Source organism: Leptosomus discolor, chromosome 3 (assembly GCF_034619465.1).
Source record: "Leptosomus discolor isolate bLepDis1 chromosome 3, bLepDis1.hap2, whole genome shotgun sequence".
Classification (NCBI taxonomy): Eukaryota; Metazoa; Chordata; class Aves; order Leptosomiformes; family Leptosomidae; genus Leptosomus; species Leptosomus discolor.
The window spans coordinates 52718818-52739890 of NC_141393.1; the positions used below are offsets into that span (position 1 = coordinate 52718818).

The 21073-nt window shown below is 38.4% G+C and overlaps 1 protein-coding gene across 4 annotated transcripts in view; it reads left to right on the forward strand.

The window, feature by feature from the left end:
• Window positions 1-21073, forward strand: part of MAST2 (microtubule associated serine/threonine kinase 2) — a 200906-nt gene that overhangs the window by 150554 nt on the left and 29279 nt on the right. For all 4 annotated transcript variants that reach the window (XM_086463118.1, XM_086463120.1, XM_086463119.1 and 1 more), the window contains 5 exons: window positions 7368-7443; window positions 8738-8947; window positions 15093-15194; window positions 19145-19277; window positions 20961-21022. In XM_086463118.1, coding sequence (XP_086319244.1) covers window positions 7368-7443; window positions 8738-8947; window positions 15093-15194; window positions 19145-19277; window positions 20961-21022 — 583 coding nt within the window. The remainder of the gene's footprint in view (window positions 1-7367; window positions 7444-8737; window positions 8948-15092; window positions 15195-19144; window positions 19278-20960; window positions 21023-21073) is intronic.

Below are 21073 nucleotides of genomic sequence, written 5' to 3' on the forward strand. Positions count from 1 at the left end.
CTTATTGCTAGTACTGTGATGCTTTGTGACTAAAGCACCCTTGCCGCTACCAAGCATTCATGCTGGCCCTTGCACCTCAAAGGAAAATTGATATGTCAGTCCAACCAGTTGGAACAATGTTTGCAGGAGTAAATACCCTGTTTGACAGAGGGTAGTGTGTCCTTGTAAACAAACAAGTACTGAAATATGCGAAGACCAGACCTTATTCACTGCACAGCTTGCTTATTTATTTGCCAACACGATAGAGTCAGCTCACTTGGTGAGAGGATATTTTCACTTGAAAAATGAAAGAATAAAATCTGGGCAGTTAAGGTATTCAAAATTAAGCAGGAATTTCCTAAGTATGTAATGTTTTCATAAGCATTTAATGGCCTTCTTTGATCAGCTTTAAGGAAAAGCAGATGAACAAAATACATCAGACGTTTTCCTTAATTGGCGGTCACAGCTTTGTAATTTAAAAGATGGTCTGATATTTGTGACTGATCATTAACATGTATTCATTTTTCATCCTTTATGACTGCAGCCTTACATCTGTCTTTATGGAAGAGGAACTGGTATTTTTGAGATGTCACTGTCAAATGTTGGGACTATTGTTTTTGAGGGTCTCTGTAACGCAAGATTTTTTAGGAGTATCAGATGATCCTTTTACGCTCCCAGATAGAAGAGAGTATTGCCTAGGTGTAACTTTTGAAAAAGTCTACTTCTTTGACTAGAAATTTACCATTTTCTTGTTCCTAGCTGCAAATGTTCTCTTCATACAGAGCATTCTTAATGATCAAACTGGATTAATAAAGTAACAAAGCATACAGTCATGGAGGGTAGCGTTGGCTGATGTACACTGACAAGTTGGTAGCACATCCGTTGCCTGAGGTGTTCTGCCAGAGTGGCTTGAAGATAATCATGCCTTGTTTGTCATTCTCCAAATTTCTGCACTAAAGAAATGGCATTGATTCTTTCTCAGCTGCTTTCCTGTGCAGGGCAAAGACCATAGCCTGAGACCAACACTGGAATCCAAAAGTGTGACGTGCTTATAAAGCTGGTTGCTAAAGCCAGGAGACTGTTCCCTCATCCATCTCCAATAGATCCAGTACTCACATGCTAAATGAAAGAACGTATTTCCATGTGACCCACCTGTTTTGGTGCTTACAGTGTGTCTTTAGTAGAAGAGAGTATTTATTACCTGCAGCAGTAGTTCCTAAATACCGTCTCTCAACTATTATTCTTTTTTATTCTTTTTTATTCTTTTTTGGTAATGCAGCCTTCAAATCCTTGGAAGTTATTGACCAACAGAGAGATGCCCAGGCTACCCTCACTTTGTTTAGAACAATCCAGGGGTTTACCTGAAGATCTTTTCTCCCAGCAGTAAAATGCATGGAGAGTGTGAATTCTTGCACTAAACTTGGCTGCTCTTTTTAAGTTAGAGAGATGCTGCCCTCCATCTTTTCCCTGTTCTCTGTACTTGTCATCCTTTAGCGGCTGCTAACATGTGTGAATGTGTGGAGAATGTCAGAGATAAAAGTAGAGTTAACAAATAACGACTTCTTCAGGAGCAGCCTTTGTGCAGTCAGTCAGCCCACCAATCTGCCCATTTTTGTTGATCTCTTTTTGTATTTCAGGATAATGTCGTCTAGGGAAAAAGGATTGGAGATTGTAGCAGTGAATTTTTATATAGTTGAAGTAGATGAGATCATCCTTAATCATATATGCTACTTCATCTCTCTGCTGGGTAGTGCTTTTTAAATGCAGTCCTCCAACCTGGCTTTCAACATGCTAGATCCTGCCATTAAGAATACACAGAGACAACACCTAGAAAATGCCAGTTGCCAAAAAAGGCTTTCTGACAATAAAATACCCAGGGTGGGAAGAAGGAATAGATGTTTTGAAACCGCACCAGTGTCCCACATAGTCCATTTTTGTCTTAAAAATTGATCCTGCAGGTTGTGAAGCTCTCTCATCTCGCTGCACTTAATCGTCAGCTTTAACCACTTGAGTAATCTTTGTGGTTTCATCGCTTCATGCTGCTGCTTTCAGAAAGTGCTGTCTGCCACAAGCTGCAGAGGAGCAGGCGGTGCTCCCATCAGAGCGGGGATTTGCGCAGCCATGGATTTGCCAGAGAAGGATAATACTCATTTTTATATTCTGAAGCATAAGGCGTCTGTTTCTTATGAAAATACGTTCTAACTACATTACAGATAATGTTGGTCTGTTTTCTCTCTGAAGACAGTGAGTTCTGTGAACTTGATTAAAAAAAGTTCTTCACAGTGATTGGTTTTAAATTTATTAACTTTTGGTTTCACTCACCATCTTAATGGTTTTCTATTATGAGGAAAATCTGGATATTCTTTTTTGTCCTCTGTACTGCTCATTACTTTAACTTTCTAGTGTTTTCTGTCTAAAGCAGTCTTTGTTGGCATGCATTAAAAAAAAAGTATTGAAAAAAAAGCTAGTTGCAGCCCCTGTGTAAGTGTGTAGGAAAAACTCATTAGTCCATGCTTTCAAAGAGATTGCGATTGAAATGTATTCCCTTTCCCTTAATGGTATCTCATATATATATATATATATATATATATAAATTTATTATTTATACATATTAAAAAAACCCCTTACATTCGTAAGAATATCACTCCTAGTGTAAAGAAGGGCTGAACTGGAAAAAAGTTCAGCGATACAAAACCAATCATTTGTCTGTAGGCTAAATGTAGCTGAAACTCAGTGTTTGTAAAAATTAATTTAAAAAAATCAAAAAGTATGTAAACAAACTCACAAATTAGTTTTCAAAGCGCTCAGTGAGAAAGACTCTTTACTGTTCTGTTTCACTGCTTGCCTGTTGCGTAAGAGGAAGAATTATTGTATATCCTGCTTTGCCTCAGATTCCCTTTTTTCTAGCAGCACTAGAATAATGGCCTGGTGTGGACTTCTGTGCTGTTTGGTTATGGTTATGCAGGAGGAAGGATCTTTGAATAAACAAGAAGAATAATCTAAAGTTACATGTTTAATTTTCTACATTATTTCCTCTATGGTATAGATTGTTGCAATTCTGTGGGAAACTATTTCAATACTATTGTGCATGTTGCATAAATTCAGGCTTTAGCAGATGGATTCTGCTTTACAGAGTTCAGTTCTGCTCTGGTCATTGTCTTGTCCAGGAACACAATTAGGCCCCAAGGTCTAATTGTTGCTGTCTGTGTGAAGCAGTCATATTTGCTCTGAAGTTTGATGGACAGATGTAGATTGTCCATATTTGCTTCTGCTTTATTGTCTCTTTTTTTTTCAGGGGTAATTTTCTGACTTACTTGTAATATTAATGTAATTTGTAGGAGGTCAAAGATTGTCTTGGTTTGAAAGACAGGTGTCTGCTGAGGAAGGCAGGAGCCTCCCTTGAAATGGAAAATGCAACCCCCTTCCCTCCAAATTATTATAATTTTGAAATTAAGGGGCCTTCAGGCAAAGATATGGGGAATAGGGATAACAGTTCTTTACTAATATGTGTATATATATATATATATATATATATATATATATATATAACACAAGGCAGGAAAAAACCACCCCACTGGTTTACACTGGCAGAGTCAGAAATACAACCTGCCACCCTGTTAGGGTGGCAGTAGCAGTCCGATAAGATGCTGGCTGCAGTCCTCCTGAAGCGATGGATGTAGTTCTATGGAAGCAGCAATCAGGTAAAAGAGTCTGGTCTTCCTCCGAAGGTCCAGTGGTAGGTAGGTAGCTCTTGTCCTCTGGAACTCCAGTGGGGGAAAAAGCTCCTCTGGGAATCCAGTGGAAGAAGGCTGCTAGGGTGTTCGAGATCTCAGGTTTTATTTGGCGTGGACTGCTTGGCTCCTTCCCCCCCGGGCGGAGCATCTCCCAATGGGATGGGGAGTCGTGAGGCAGTTCCTTGATGGGCCATTAACAGGAGATAGCCCAGGAGCGAGTTATCGATGGGTCATGCGATAAGGCATTGTTGTGCCCATTAACAGGAGATAGTCCAGAGCGGGGAGGCAGGGAGCACCGCCCCACCTGGTCTCAACAGCTCCTGAAGGTGGTAATAGAATACTTTTTGGGCACATCTTACACTGTAACCTAGGACAAAGATTTATATATTTATTTCTTGGGGGAAGAGGAAGGCTGATGCTCTCCTCACTTTCAGCAGACGGTTTAACTTAGTTTCTACTTCATCTCCCTAGTTTTAAAATTCCTTATTTTGTGTGTCTAGAAATGACAGAAAGGTTTTAATTTTCCTATGGACACTGACATTGGTAACTGTGGTGCTGTAAATACATCCTAATTAAACCTTTATATATGGGGCAAAAGCAGAAGGGAGCACAGTGCTTTTAGCTTCTCTGCTTTTTCCTGATAAATACAGCTGTCACAGTGAAGGAAAAATTAGATGTTCATAAACATCTCAGTTTTGTTTGGTTTTATTTGGTTGCAGTTAAACTAGATTTTGTAAGATTTAAGTTACTACTGTAAATACTACTCTTTGAAACAGCTGTCTGTAAGCTATTTATGCTTTCTAGCATCAGATAAAGACATATGAGTTTTGACAAGTTGAAGGCTAGAAACCTTTCTGGAAGATAGATGTCACTGAAAGTCTGCCACCACATCATTTCGTAAAGTGGAGGGAGGGTGAAGAAGGGGAAAAGAGCAAGTAGTTTTTCATTCTGCTGTTAAGCTTAAGGGGACAGATACTATTCTTCTAACGTCTGCTCTGCTGAAATGAAAAACTCACTGACAATAATCATTTCTTTGACCTACCTATCTACACCAAGAAAAGAGAAGGAAGCAGCCTGCTTTTTGTCTTAAAATGTTATGCACGTGCACAGGATGTGTCCTGTGTTTTACAGAAAATAATCTGTTCCTTTGTGAGGCTTGAAATGTTAGACTGGCTTAGTTCTGTGTGTGAAATTTTTGGTGCTAGATAGAAACTCCTTTTATCTTTTTTCTAAATTTCTTTACATTCTCCCTCGGTGGCATTCAGTTATCTGCCCAGTCCTGGTTTCTTTTTCACCTGGTTGTGTCCCAAAGGTGCTGTAAAGTAGCCAGCAGTGCCTGACAGCTAATGTTTGGTTAGTCAGTTACCCACCTAATTATTTCTGTAGTTTCCCAGGCTAAGAATCAACATAAAAAATTATGGTGCACCATATTATGTTGCAGTCTTGCTGTAGTCAGCTAGACATTTAATTTGACCTCTTATATTGGACAAATTTTATTTAGAATGACAATTTGAACCTTGATCCCAGGTTTTATCCGGAGTTGTTTGGATGCTCTGTTGTTTTAGGTGGTAAAAAGTGGCATTAATCAGCTTCCAAAGATGACAGAACTGCCAGTGCCCAAGGAAGCTAAGGGATTATAAGTGTTTACTTTCTTGCCAATCAGTAGGCTATTGTGCAAAGAAAGTGCTTTGTTTCAGAATTGCAAAAAACCAAAAGCAAATGCAATACACTGACGTATCACTGTGGCTCTCCTTAAGGAACCGCTGCATCTGCTGTCATGACAGCTCAAGTAGCATGATTTCTGCATAGCTTTTAATTTCCTGTATTCATATGAAAAAAGTGCCTTGAAAGCAAAAGGCAAAACCCCTCATGTTTTATTGTAGCCCTAAGACAGCAAATATTTAAGCATGCACAAATTTTAGTAGGTCTACTTTAGTATTAAAATGAAGTATGTATGTGCCTCCATATTTCTGTAGTTGGTATCAAAGGGCTTATATATCCTTGTAATTTATGCCTCACTTAAATCACATAGAGAAATAATACATTATAGAAAATTAAATTCTTCAAGAACTATGTTCACCAAGTTCTTCAGCTCCATATGAACTGCCAGTAAATAAGTGTAATCCGTTTGTGTCAGATTGTTTGGTCTTAGAGAAAAAAGGATAAAGATAGTGGGTTAGTAAGTTTCTTTAGTGGGATAGTAAGTTTCGTTTTTAAGAAAATTTTCCTTGATTAAAAATAGATATCTACCAAGCTAAGGGATGTATTTTCTTCAAAAGAAGTTGATGAAAATGTGTTTTTTCTTGGTATCCAAACCATCCAAATCAGTTTTTCTCCTTTAACATAAGGATTCAATGAGAGATGTAATCTGAAGTGCATTTTCCCAAGCTGAGCGATAAACCTTAATAAAAACAAGACACGATGTAATTCATGGAATTCCAGTGCCAGGCATGAAAAGAGATTGGTATTGCTGTATTCCATGAGCCAGTGAGTTAAATTTTCTTTGAATTGTAAATATATGTTCCCAAAAGAATGTTTTCTGCTTTAAATAGGTTAGTAGCAAGGTAGTAACTGTAATGCATTCCAAGTTTAAAATGCATTTATTCCATTTAGAGAGTTTCATTTCATTCTTCGTAAGAAAGTTTAAAATTAACTCATTCAAGATAAAACTGTATTTTTTGACATAGAGAAAATATTGTTAGCAATATGTAGTATTCTTAAAATAATAAAGACAATGATCATGTAAGATGCCAGATAATTGAGGCCCTTGCTTGTCTTGAACATTAAAACAAGATAACCAGAGAAATGAGATGCTGTAGGCGATCCTGTAGCTAGGGATTATCTGCATTACCTCACTCCGCCTGTCCTCAGTGGCAGAATGAGTCAGAGCATTGCATACCATCAGATGTGATGAAATGAGATGCAACTCTTCTTTAAAAAAAATACCCAAACAGTAACACAAATGCAGTTTGTCAAGATTGTGTCCTGTTTTTTTGGTGTGCCTTGAAGATGCTTGCTAACCTATGCATACATGCATATGCATCTGTGGTGTAACATGCCTCAAGGGAGTGCAATTTTCATAGAAGTATTCTGTTCCTATTGCTTGTGGTATTTATAGATAAGATTTAGCTGAATAACACCGCTCATGCATCCGTCCTGTAGTGTGGTATTCTTCAGACAAAGGGAAGCAAGTCATATAAAGTTCCTTGTTTCATTTCACTCTGCTCCTTTCTGGCACTAGAGACTCCAGACATAACAGTGATTTCTTCCTGGGTAGGTAGGGCTGTTGCTACTGCCACGGAGGCCAGTAAGAGAACAAGGGAAATAACAGATGTACCTGCAACAAATGCATTGATTTTTTTTACATGTGTGTATATTAGGGCTTGCATTCACTGAAAATAGGTGGGTTTCTGCCTGAATTCACATGAAGTCAGGAGTGTTAGTGGTTTTCAGATGAGCTAGCAGTGAGGGGTACTGTAGCTTGCCATTGCTTGCTAGGATTTTCTCTGAAGTTAAGCATCTGCCCATTACTGGAGTGAAGTCAAAGCTTTGGAAGGGCTGCAGTCAGCGTGGCAGCACTATGACCAGCACTAGATTTTAGAGGGTTTCGATGTGATATCTGTAAATGATAATGTCCTTTCTTTTCTCCTCTAGCCCGGGTCGCTCCCCAATTTCCTTTGACAGTGAAATTATAATGATGAATCATGTGTACAAAGAAAGGTTTCCAAAGGTAAGGAATGACTTTTTTGGATAATGCATTCAGTGAACTTGTGACCAAGCTCAGAATTAATTTGTTGTGCTCATTGGAGAAGGAGCCCAGCTCTTACTTCTGATTTCCAAGCAGTGCAGTTTGCTGAGAGTTTTGAAGCTGCCTTCTCTGCTGCACATGTTAATTCTGCAGTAGAAGAAATAGAAAAGCTTTGTGTGGTTGTGTGTACATCATAGTTACTAAATTTTTCATGTCTTTTCTTGGCAAAATGCAGGAATGCGAAGAGCCATGCTCTGGCTGTTCAGTCCATTTATGTTGTTTGAGGCCAGTGTCTCCATATATTTTTAACTAATCCTTGTTGTCTTCTTTAAGTCCAAATCAGATCAAGGCTGGAAGAGGGATGTTTTGTTTAGTTTCATATATACTGAAAAAGCCATTTAAGAGTAGTTTCAAAATATGTTGAAAAACATTCTTTCATTATTCCCTTGTATAACTGCATTAAATTTGCTTTATACTGATCCAAACTGCTTTGATTTCGGTAGGCTTTTCATTTACATATTGGAAATGCAAAGTTTTCTTTTAAAATCATTCCAAGTTATGCTAGAGGTTTTGACAAAAACCAAGTTTGCCACTGGGGCTTTTGGTACCAGAGAAGCAATGAAGGTAGATTTCGATTTTTAGAAAAGTCAATCTGAATGCAGTCACACTTAAATGTGCTGAAGTGATCTGCAGCGAAGATAAGTGTGGTTTTTTTTAAAAAAAGCTGAATATTGAAATCTGTGGAATCAAGCTTTGAAAGTTACTATCTCATTGAAATGAGCATACAAGATCGTATATCCCAGAGCTGTCAATACGACTATTCTTTCCTGTTCTACGAATAGCAAAACGAGATGTTTCTGTGGAGACGGAGTATCAGGGTTTATAGTGATAGAAATGCTGTGTGTCTGTTGCTTGGGGCAATGATTTTCAGGTTCCGTGGTCTTGCCTAAAAGTTCTGAAAACTGCCTAGTATCTTACATCCTTACTCTGGAGACGCAGGGAGGAATACAGCCTCAGGACCAGGATATTTTTATGACCATTTGCATTTTCAGAAAGTGTGCTTCGATTAATTTTTGTTGTTTGCTCATGTCAACATAACTTTCACCTACGGTATGCTATTTTTACTCTCAGCAAAATGCTATTGTATTTTGGAATATTTTTTAAGCCTTGTACATTTTGGAATTAAGAATATGTTGCTTTAGCGCCCTACTTGTTCATGTTTAAGTTCTGGGATAGTAAAATTTACGAGTAATTTCTGTTTATTCTGTACTCTTAGGCCACGGCACAGATGGAAGAACGGCTGGCAGAGTTTATTGCCTCTAATGCTCCAGAGAATGTGCTGCAATTAGCAGATGGGGTCCTAAGTTTCATTCATCATCAAGTTATTGAACTGGCCAGAGATTGCCTAGATAAATCACGTGAAGGTCTTATTACTTCTCGTTACTTTTATGAGCTGCAGGAAAACTTGGAGAAACTTCTCCAGGATGTAAGTGCTCTCTGGAAAGTAGAATATATTATTTTGATTGAAACTTTAAACAATAAGCCAGAGCTTTGATTTTAGGAGAGATAATGTGCATTCCAGGGGAAGGGCGGTGGGTGGGGTGTCAGGATATCTGAGTTGTTCCAGTCTGCTGTTGATCTACCACCTACGAATTTGAGGAAATCACTTCACCTGTGTACTTTGTTTGTACAAAAGTTAAATATGCATATGAGTAAGTCAAAGGCAGTCTTTACCATTTATGAAAATTGGGTTCATCCAGATGAAGGGAACTACTGAACTTTTCTTTCATGTACTTCAAGAATCTGAATGACTTATTAATTACAATAATGCCTTCAAGCAGTGAAGGCACCATAGTTTGTAGTGTTCCTATGAATTTTTCATAAAAGATTTTCTTGAGCAGACCTTAATCCAGTTGTGGGTTTTTTAGTACTTCGATGTGTTTTGTGGTGTTCAAAGCGTATGAAAATACACAAGGGGGCACAATTTTAATGCATGCTTAGTATGCTTCAGCTACTCATTAAAAATTGTTCTTTTCCTTTAGAATGAAAATAATATTAAATTTAAAAAAATCTCTTAGAATTTCTGCTATAGCTGTTGTGAAGAGTCAGTGCTATTATCCGTTGCTGGGTCCAGACCTTCGTTTGTGAATGTCTTCCTAATCCTCTGCTTTGATATAAGGAGATAGCCAGCTGAAAACACAGGATTTGTTAAGATTGCAGTCTCAAATAACAAATATCATGGAGACACCTAGAAACAGAACACCAGAAATAATTTCTTTTCTGTTAGTTTTTTAATCTATTTAGTGAAGATATTATTATATGTCATTGATCAGTTTGCCAATGCACTGGCATGAATTGCACCAGTTTGTGCCCCTTTGCCACTCTCATCTGCCTTTAGAAAATAAAATACTAAAAAATACTATATTAATACACAATTATTGTATTAAAAAGCTTTGTGAAAACTGCAGAATCTTCCCTTGTGTCAGCTAAAATCTTTGGCTACCTTTATTTAGATGAGTTTGACTGTAACTTCCCTGATATTTGTTATGCATGGGAGAAAAATGACTCATGTTTGGTTTTGTGGTGTTCTGCCTGTATAGGGAATATGATTTTGACACAGTAAATTTAAGGTAGGGAGTATCTTTCAAGGGCCTATATGGTTGTCTGGGATATGGGATATAGGGGATATCGGTAACCATTGTGGATGCATTTAATAGTAAAAAAAGTATTTCCTGGTAAAAATGGTGTCCTTTGGATGCCATCCAAGAATTTGACCATTGATGCCACCACCAAGGGCTGGAGAAACTGCATCTAGTCGAAGAAATTTTTCAGTATTCGTAGTCTTTAAAAGAGAGGAAAATGTTTCTGGAGTTTGATAGTGGCAGCGTAGCCTCCCTGGGCAGGATGAGCGTCCCCCAGCCATGACAGCTAGGCCCAGTGATGGCTGGCGGGGGCACGTGTGCCAGCCTGCCTGGGCAGGGCAGGCACTGCAGGGCTGGCAGGGGAAAGGGGTGATGGAGGGAGTTCCTGAGGCCAGACAAGCATGTCTTCAGTGGGTCGACCTTGTACCTCCAGGGTCTGGAAGCAGGGTATTTGCACACGTCAACTATGAAATGAGGGATCGGGCCTCTTTGGGTGATGGTTTTGAAGTTGAAAAGATACCACTGAAAGTGTGTGTGTGTGCTTGGCAAAAGAACTTACATTTCAAGGAGTGCAAGGGGACTACAGTGTGTTTTACTGCTTCTGGTGGCAGGTACCTGGAGCTTGAAATTCTCCCACTCCCAGACTTTCCTTCTCTGTGTGGGGACAATGATTCCTCATGTCATAAGGAATTATAAGAAAACAATAAATTGTGTCTGGCCGCTTCCAGTCTGCACTTTCAAGCCTGTCTTCTGGCCTGAAGAGGTTAATCAGGATCTTGGAGAGGGTGTGGGTGAGAGAAACCTGCTTTTTCCTTTCCTCTCCCCTCCCTCAGAAGAAATCCTCAAAACACGGTTCTTAAATGTCCTTTTCCCCTTAGTCCTACATGCATTACACTGCTGCTCCTAAGCACAGGGAAAGATGACATTGAACTGTTATTAGAGAAGATACAATGGTCATCTCTGGCCTTATTCAGGAATTGACGTTCAGTGCTTTCTTTGACCTCTTCCTCCTTAACATCTTCTGCAGAGTGGGGGTGAGAGAAGGGTCAGCTCTTAAGTTTAATTGATTTACTTTAGGAAGTAAGGTGGGCTAGAGACCATTAAAGGGAAAGCTTAGAGAGACAAGAGAGGCAGAACAGTCTGGGAGGGAAGAGGACGAAGAAATTAAAGGCAGCAGAGGAAAGCAAAAAACTTAATTCCACATCTTTCTCATTTGTTTCTTCTGTCCTATCATAGTTCCTTGGCTTTTCTTTATATTTTAATATTTTAAAACTGCTTGTTTTCCCTGGCTTGCCAGTCTGTGCATTGCCCTTCAGACTGCATGCTAGAAGTATTTAATTGGGACATTTCAGTCTAAATGCATAGAAAATAGTGATAGTATTTCTTTTGGAGGACTCACCTGTAATACAAGTAGTTTGGAGTCAAGTTCAGATTATTCCAAATTTGAGGGCAGGGTCTTTAACTTTGCTTAGCTTGTAAAGTATCACACAGTGTTACATGCTATATAAATAATACCAACTGGAAGGTTGTCAAAAAAGTTTTTCCTGTTAGGCAGTTGTGTGATCTGTGCAGTAAGATATACAGTTCTATGGTATATTTTTGTAACAAACACAAAGATCGGGAAGGTGATTTATTGGTGAATAAGGAGGTCAGCAAGTGGCAGGAATACTCACAGGTTTTCATACAGTTGTACCGTGAAAGAATGGATTATCTTGAAATTCTGTTTTAAGGTGTTGATTCTGACACATGGTAACAAACTAAACTCACACAGTATTTCAAACCATAGAAAGGAAACTCGATTTAATATATTGCAGTTTGGGTCTATGTTATATTGTGAAAATGTATCTGTAAAACAGAGTAATTGGCTATGTAAATAATGAGCTGTTTAAATACACCAAACCAGAAAGCTTTTAAAATTTTTTAGATCCTGGCTTTTGTAATGCCAACAAATCTCATTAGTTATGGCAAATGAGATCTTTGCCCTTGTTTGGAGCATGAAATACTGTTAATACAGAAAAACGTCTTGCTTATTTCATCATTGAAATTAGCCTGAAGTAAAAATGAATTTAAGAGATTTTCTTTATTTTGGAAAACATGAACTTGAATGTTATACATCACACTTAAGTAAAAATATTGAAAAATAAGATAAAGCACTTATAAAAAAGAATATATGACATTTAGTTCTTTATCTGTTAGTGTGGGGTGGGCTTAGAGGATAGGATAGGACCTCAGGTTACTGGGGAAAAAAAGGTTATCGTCGGCTATTACTTGGCTGAATTGATGAGGTAAAACTAGCCAAAAGAAGTTTAATGGTTTTTGTGTAGGTATAGCCAATTGTTGAGGAAGGTGAAGGATTACAGGTGTTTCTATGCATGGAACAAATGAAACAGCGGAGGGTGTTAGAATTATACTGCGGTGAGTGATGCTGCACAATGGCAAATGGATATTCTGATTGGGATTGCTTTCTTAATACAAGCCTGAGCGTAAATTTATTGTTTCTTAGCATTGCAGGTCTATTGTTTTGGTTTCCATCAATATATTGGCTCAACTGCAGCGTTGTGACTTGCATATCCCAGTTATTGGTCCTACTGAACCCCAGGGGAGGACAGTGATTTTAATTTCATGCCCCAGTAGCTACAGTTAGTGACGGATGGGTCTTTCAGATAAGGGAATCGGTTTGTAAATTACCCGTTGCTACCTCCTGTACACGTGTCCCTGGCAATGTGTGTAGGAATGGCATCAGCCTCTACCCACAACCCCTATAGCTTCTCCCTCCTCCCCTCAGGAGGCGGGGGCAGGGGAAACCCTGAAATGCCACCAGCAACCTTCAGACAAGCATGTCGTCATTGGGAACTGCTAATTAGATCTCATGCCTTGTACCAAGGCACATGCAAGCAGCAGGCAGTGCTTGGCTATATAACCCTCTGGTTTCCAGATGCTGTCCTTGGGACAGGTTGTAAACAAGCTGTCTGTAGAGATGTCCGGGCTGTCCTGCGCGAGAAGGAAACAAGAGGAGGCAGTTTTACTGAGGATCTTCGAAGAGCAGCGCTGTGCAGAGATGATGGCTGAGTGGCTGTTACAAGTTGTGTTTAATTTTTTTGTAATCCTTTCTTTTCCTTTTGCTTTTCTGCATCATTTGGCAGCTTTTCATTTTCAAAACAGACACATGATTAAATTAGTTACATTTTAAAATTACTTTGCCTAAATTGTCAGAGATGAGAAAAGAAGAAACCAAAAAGACTTGTTTTAAAAGAATAGGTTTGCTTTAACAGTATAAATAGATGCAAAATGATGAATTATATATATTATATTTTGTGCATAGTATAACTTATGTAGGGGAGGAAAGGACTTTCCAATTGCATGGCTCATATTTCAAATAACAGAAAGTTGTTGATGTTTTATTTATTCATTTCAGCACAGCTAACCCAAGGTGATCTGGAATGGTTTTTCAAATATGAAAGCATTAACTTCTTTCTAGAATTTGTATTTTAACTTACAAGTTTGTGTAATGCATTAGGAGACACAGAGTGAATACTAATAATCTTCATTTTGATTATTTTCTATTTTATAATTAGAAAATACCTTTGAGTTGGAAAAAAAATCGCAACGTATTTCAATGCTTTCAAAAAATCTTTTTAAGGATCTATAGCCTAGAAGCGTCTCTGATATTGTTTCTAGATAATGAACTAGCAGGTACATTGTTTTCTTCAAGGTTAAAATTCTAGCCCTAGCTTATCAGTCCTGAAATAGACAATCAACATTTCTTATTCTGACCTGTGTCAAAATGAGAAATAATGAACTTTTGAGGTTTTTTTAATTTGGTAACAAATATCAGGGATATATTTAAAATGCTGCCTCTATGTTTCTAGCTCTGAATTTCTGCTTCCCAGGTTTTTCATTGTTCTTTTAACTGATCACCAGTGTGATTTCACTTCTTACCCATACATGTCTTTTTCTTAGATGGTGCTAATGAACAATGCTAAATGAACCTTTTAGTTTATTGCTGCTTGCATCCTTGTTGATAAAATATCATTCCTATAAGCAACTGCCTCATAGGCGGCATAAGCTTGTTTGTTAAATTCTGGACTTTATGTTTGTGGCTGTGCTAAAGCCTAATTTTTAGACCTTGGAGAAAAAGATAGCTATTCTTTGTTTCAGAGTTTTTACACATCTTTGGAACCATCTTTTTATCACCCTGCAATGAAATACTATTTTGGTTGTGCTTCAGGACTCATAATTTAACCATTGTGTGCTTGAGCAAAAGATGGCTATTTTGGGGAGTTTGTTCAAATTAGTCTCTTTTTTGTTGTTTTTTAAATTATTGCTTTAGCATGTTTATTATTATGAAAAGACACCCCCTCACAGACACATACCCCCTTGATATCAAGCCTTGAATTTGTGCTGAAACTTGGTCAAGGGAGTAGACAAGAATAAATTCCCTGAATTAAGTTTCTATATCCTCTTTGCTTTGCTTATCTGCTTGGTCCTGCATAGCATACAATACAATGCTGTCGTTATTCAGTATGATTTATAAAATTAAATAAAGAGAAAGTGAAGTTTAGTTTTTCTTGATGATGAACAGAAGTAGTTCAGACTCTAGCTGAAAGTAAAGCCTAGAAATATGTGTGACTGTTAGTAATTATCTAGATGTCAGTATCGTGTGGAAGGTAAAATTGAAAAAATCAGTATTCCTCTTTTCACTTTTAAAAAAACCCCACATACTGTATCTACGATAATTGATAGGTGATATAATGCAAATAGAGCCTTTGAAATATCTCTTGCATGATAAAAGGAGTCAGTTGTAGTGGAAAAGCTATATGTAACTTGGCATCCTTGAATGAGCTGAGATCATTGCCTGTCCTGACTCAGTCATGCCTCTGCTGCTGAATTACGGTTACTGAGCTGGTGATCGCTCTGCATTCAGCATCTGACATATAAAAATGAAGAGTTCACTGCTAGGACCATAATGGGATATTCTACTCTCCACAGGCCCACGAGCGATCCGAGAGCTCCGAGGTTGCCTTCGTAACCCAACTTGTGAAGAAGCTGATGATTATCATTGCACGACCAGCTCGGCTACTTGAGTGCCTGGTAAGTTTGGTCCTCGGCAGAGTGTGTGTATGATCTGAAGAGTCTGGTGCATGTTTGAGAGTTGAGGAATACAAAGCTTTCAAGTGAAAGCTTTAAATTCTCATTAAAACATTGATGAAAAATAAATCAGTATTTGAAAAAAAAAAGTACTGTCTTTTGTATTAATATAGAAGTATCTTTCCAACGGACTGTCAGCTGCAACAGCAGCTATATTATATTTTAGTATGAAGTTTATGACTGGCCAGATGTAGCTGTTGACATCATTTCATGGTACTTGATGCCATCCAGTTTGTTAGTAGCTACAGTAAAGAGCCTGTAAATGTGCAGTGTGCATATGGTGCCCAGAGAGCCATTCCAAGAAACAACTGTCACTAAGGAAGAAATCCCCTTCCATGGTATAAATGGTGTTTCGGCTCTTGGACTCAGTTTCTTACCATAGAACCAGCAATTGCAGAGAAGCCTGTGATCACACAGAGGCATAGGCCAGTGAGAGATCCGAGCAGATTTGAAAGCCTGGATTTGAACTCCTCTTTGTTGCTATTGGAATACATGGAAAAGCAAGTCTCGTTGCTTTTCTGACAACTTACTCTGGCTAATAAGAATGTGGTTTTTAATTTAATTCTAGAAAATGGTTAAAAGTGTTTAGGCCATCCCAATGAAATAGGTCACTGTCTTCTGAAGTCCTGCAACTCCAAAAATACTTTGTAGGTACAGTGGAGAAGCAGACTGATTGTGCATTCTCACTGTGATGCCATGGCAAGAGGGTTAATATAAACCTTGAATGTATATGGAAAGAGGTGATCAGGTCTTTGGTGTACACAGTGTTGTGGTGGTTATTCGTTGTGGGAGTTGGTTCTGTGACTGTATTTCAAAAGGAGGTTGAAAAAGTGGTGAGAGTGTAGGGAAGAGTCACAAAAAGTTGTTGGAATGCTAGAGAAGGTGTCACAAACCTACAGTGGAAACCTATGAAATGACAGGATGAAATTCCCGGGCATGTTGCAGCACGCAATCTGGTGGTTCCTTCTGGACACAAAAATGACAGGGAAGCTACAACTGCTTGAAACATTAGAGAAGTTGGCTAAATTAGGAATCTGTGGCTGGATACAGATGTACAGTTAACATCTAAAGCACGTTGAGGGTAGTATGTCCATGGGTGACTTTTATCACTGGAGTCACTAGAAGATAAATGAGTTTTGTGGAGCTTTCTTTGACAAAGTAGACAGGAGTGGTCCAGTCTTTCCAATGATACCAGTTTTTGAAAACACCTGCAGATGTACTGAGAACGAGTAGACTTTAGGTGGCTCCCTTATTCCTCCTCCATGAACATCAGGTGGATTGCTTTGCTGTGAACCCTATAGCGCAAGGAAGACCACTGTCAGTGATGAAGTAGGCTGCACAACCAGCAAGACAGGTGCCTAAACTTAGTTATTCAAGAAGACTCCACTAGGTTACATTGAAAATCCTGGGCACAGCTCCATTCAGACGGGGAATTTTTGAAAACTGTTTTTGTGATTTAGATGAGTTTTGTGACTCCAGTTGTCTTCCAGCACTTCTTCAAAATATTTTTTTGGAAGTGAAGACAATGAAGAAAGGAAATAAATTTAAGTTTATTCTGTTTGTATTTGCTGTGTTCACTATTGTCATTTAGCTTGTGTACACTCTGCTAGTAACACATTGTCTAGGACAACATGAAACCTCACTAAGTTGTGAACCCATCTCTATACCTGCAAGCAGTTCCAAACTCAAGCCAGCTTTTAGCTGCAAATCGATAGGTCTCCATGTTCCTCCACTATCTTCTGCACCTGATGTTCTGCAAAGTGAGTGGGAGCAGGTGGAAACAGTGCACTAAGTCATTGAGATTTGAGTAATGGACTCCAAAGCGTGTAGCGACAACCTTGACAATGAAGTGGCTAGACTTCAAAGTACAAAAATACTATTTGGATCTATATATTAGTCTTCCCTGTTTTATTGCCTTTCTAGCATTTTTTTTTCCAAATATGTGTTTTACTCTGCTGACACGAAGAATTAAATATTAATGTTCCTTTTATACCATAAAAGAACAAGAAATATAGTAATGGATAGTTGACCGTTTAAATAGCTTGAGAACTACATTTCTTTTTTTTTTACACACTTTTTTGTAATGTAACCTTTCAGTTATGTATGAATTTATAAACAGCTTTTCTAAGATTTAATATTAAGGTTAATTTTAGTAACAGAGGTCATTCTTATTTCTTACTTGTAAATGAAATAACTGACCATATAGTCAGTGGTTCTGATGGTTGTGATTGTTTTAATGGGGGTGAAGGCATTTAAGTATTTTAAACTTCAGTTATTTGGCTTCAGTCTTTATATTACCTGTTGAACTGTGAAATGTTTATTTACGGACTGAGTCTCTGGGGCTTCAAGAAAATAATAACGTGGTTTTTGCATCACTGAAACCATCTTTTGGGGAAAAGTTTGTAATTTATTCTTTTTTTCAGATTATTTTTCCATAGCACTTACCTCCCCTTAGTAGGGATCATTCTACTGTATTCAAATGATGAAATAAATCTACTAAAAAGAAGACAGAACTGGAATTTATTTAATTTCTTAATTTTCTGTATGTTTCAATTTTTTGTCACCAGGCTTTTTATTCTTCTGTCCTTTACTCACCAATAAATGACCTCTAGTTGTGTTGAAGAGTCCTGCCTTGACTCCACCTTCCCTTTCATCTTGTTCTCTGTATTATACTGCAGTCTGTTGTCCATCTCTCTCCCATGGTCCTCTCCAGTCTCGCTCCCACTCTCTGTCAATTCTGAGACAGTTGATTAATCAATTTCCAGAGGAAATAAGAAGGAAGTCTGTTTCTTGCATTGTGGCTGTCTGTGGTGACGGCACGTATCCAAGCAGTGTTGCTTAGAGCAATCAAAGAAAAGCGCGTCTTTTCTCTGTTTCTGTAACCATTCAAATATCTCTACATCATCACAATCTCTAGTTTCTTTTTCTTGTTTGCAGTCTGGTGATCTTTTTTCTCTTGTGCTGCTGACTGTACTCATATCAGGTCTTTTCAGATGCTATATGCTGTAACTCTTCCCCTGTTATCCTCTCATTTTCATTAGAAAATTTTTGAAGAGTCTTGGCAAACTGCTCGTTGCTGGTGAATGATGAGGTTTGTTGCCTGGGGAGAGCTAAAGTTAACTAGTGAACTTGCTTCTAAGCAGAGTGCTCCAGCTGCCAAAAGCTTGTCTTTTATTTCCAACTGTATGTTAGTCCAGTAGAAGAAATTACACCTTCTTATAACCTTTTCTTGTCTTAGAGAATGTATACACCAAGACTGAGTTGATAAGATGATCCTGTACTGCATAGTATAAGAAATAGTGCAGCAGTATTTCTTACATAGAAAGTGAAATCTCTGCTGATAAAATAGCTATTGCTGTTTTATTAATAATTTTATTAGCAATTGCTAAGGTTGGGACATTTACAGAATTAGCTGGGTGTATGGTTTGATCAGATGTGACATTTGAAATCAGGAGAGTTTTATATTGGCTTAACTTACCTGTCAGACGGAGGTGGCAGAAGGTGGCACCTCAGTCCTTGTCACAGAGCTTTCCCTGGCTCATCCCAAACTGGGAGGTGGGCCCAGATTAATGCTTGCATTATCATCATTATCAGGGCTGTATTATCCAATGGTCTGGTTTTGGTTTATAAAAAGTCCCTACAGTCCTTGTCCTATTTTGGTTTGCAGATCTAAGCCAGTGGACATCCAGCAGGCTGTAAATGTCTGTCATTTTTGCAGAGCATAGTGGAATGCATTGACTTGCTTGTTGTAACTGCAAATATTTTGCATCACTGCTGAGCCCAGAATTAACTTTGGATGTTTCTGAGGAATCTCCTATACAGGGGAGAAACCTTTTGTAATTGTAAACCTGAATTATATACCTCTTTCTGTCTCTCTTACTACCTTGCTGTAGGAGTTTGATCCTGAAGAGTTCTACCATTTGTTAGAAGCTGCAGAAGGCCATGCCAAAGAAGGGCAAGGAATCAAATGTGACATTCCTCGTTATATTATCAGCCAGCTGGGACTCACCAGGGATCCCCTGGAGGGTGAGAACTCTTTGTTTTGTGCTCTCCAAACTGCTGGAAGGATAACCAGATCTCCTGGTCACTACGTAGCTGAAGGAGGCTTTTGTTTTATTGATTTAATTTCTAGGCCATTTGTTCTTATTTCCCTGTTTGCTGTCAAATTCTAGACTGTCCTTTCTAGCCCCGTGTCTCAAAGGAATGTTGCTGGGGTAAGGATCGCACATCAGCAGTGACAGTTCTTTACTTATGATGTTAATAATGTCTCCCTGTATTATAGCTGAAACAATGTTAGAAAATGGCTTTATGATTTAACTGTTTTCTCTGTGCTGTTGGTCAGTAAAAGTAAATTTACCTGTTATTTTTCTGATCTGCCTGCCTGTTGGTGGCCTGATTGGAAAATATCCTCTCATCCCACTTCGTTGTCCTCTCTGGAAAAGTGTTTTTGTTGTTATTTTCCATGAGAAACCAGGACTAGTATGAATTTTTAGGTGGAGATGAGATTGTATTTTTACACCTTGCATAGCAGTGAAACCAGAGAGAGTAATGCTTTAGAAGACAGTAACAGCTTTTCTGCTAGATACCAGAATTGCATATGGTAAATTGAATATGCTGTAAACGTACAGAGGCCCAGAAGATCCCGACTTTGAAATTTGTGAGTTAATATTTCTGCCTGGCACTTTGCTAGCTGAATCTCTTCTCCTATGACAAGTTTTATGAGCATGCACGGCTTGCTCAGCAACAATAGAAAGTGTGACAGAGACTGGAGGTTATTGTGGAATATTTCAGCGATTGAACCATACCTTTTGTTTTCTCAGGAGAGCATAATTTTAGCATAAATTAGTAGTCTGGATAGGACTAGTTTAATTTCTGTGATGTTTACTGGAATGACAGTGACAGGTTGACTTCAAGTGAAGAGCTCTTCGGGAAAATTTTTACCAAAGATTGCTAAATGCAATTTAATAGCATTTGTTGAAATCTGACATTAAAGGGAAATTTCCTTTGATCCCTGTCATGGGAGAGAACCTTTCCATCACTAATTCCCCTTACTAAAGTCAAATTTTCTTTAGAAATGTGTGGAGATGTCAAGGTGCCTTATTTCCTTTCTGTAAGGAGGGCACCCAGAAATGTCAATGATGTCTGTTCAGAGACTAGTAGTTAATGCAGGATTTGGGGTTTGCAAAGTTTATAGCATCTCCTAAGACAGCTGAGTAGCCTAAACTAACTGACTTTCTCCAGTTTGCTGCTGCTGCTCAGCATTTTGCAGAATCAGACACATTTCTTGGAGGGAGGTTGTTTGAAATGTAAAGCTTTTTCTTTTCTGGAGTATAGACAGAGATGCCACCAGGCTATATGCAGGCGTGTATGCATGGAGTACATTTTAATATTAAGTAGCTAGTTGTTTCCCCAAACTGGCATTTATTGCTTTTACTTATTATAGAAACCACCTAGAATAAGTCAGGCTGAAATTAGAACAATTAATTATATTCATCTTTATATAAAATGCTGCCTACAGCTTAAAAAATTTTAAAGGTTATCACTGTATAATTGGGGTGACTTTTTACAGCGGGGGGGGGGGGGGGGGGGAGGCGGGAAATGTTCTTCATCATCTACAAGCACCTCTTAAAATCCTGTTTGTCTTGTGTAAACAAAGAGAATAGTGTTTGATTGAGATCATTAGGAGTAATCTTTCCTCTTTCTTTTCAGAAATGGCCCAGCTGAATAGCTATGACAGCCCAGACACTCCTGAGACAGATGATTCAGTTGAGGTAAAGCAGTAATACACTTACTCTGTCTGGTGCTTTTTTTCCTCTGGAAAG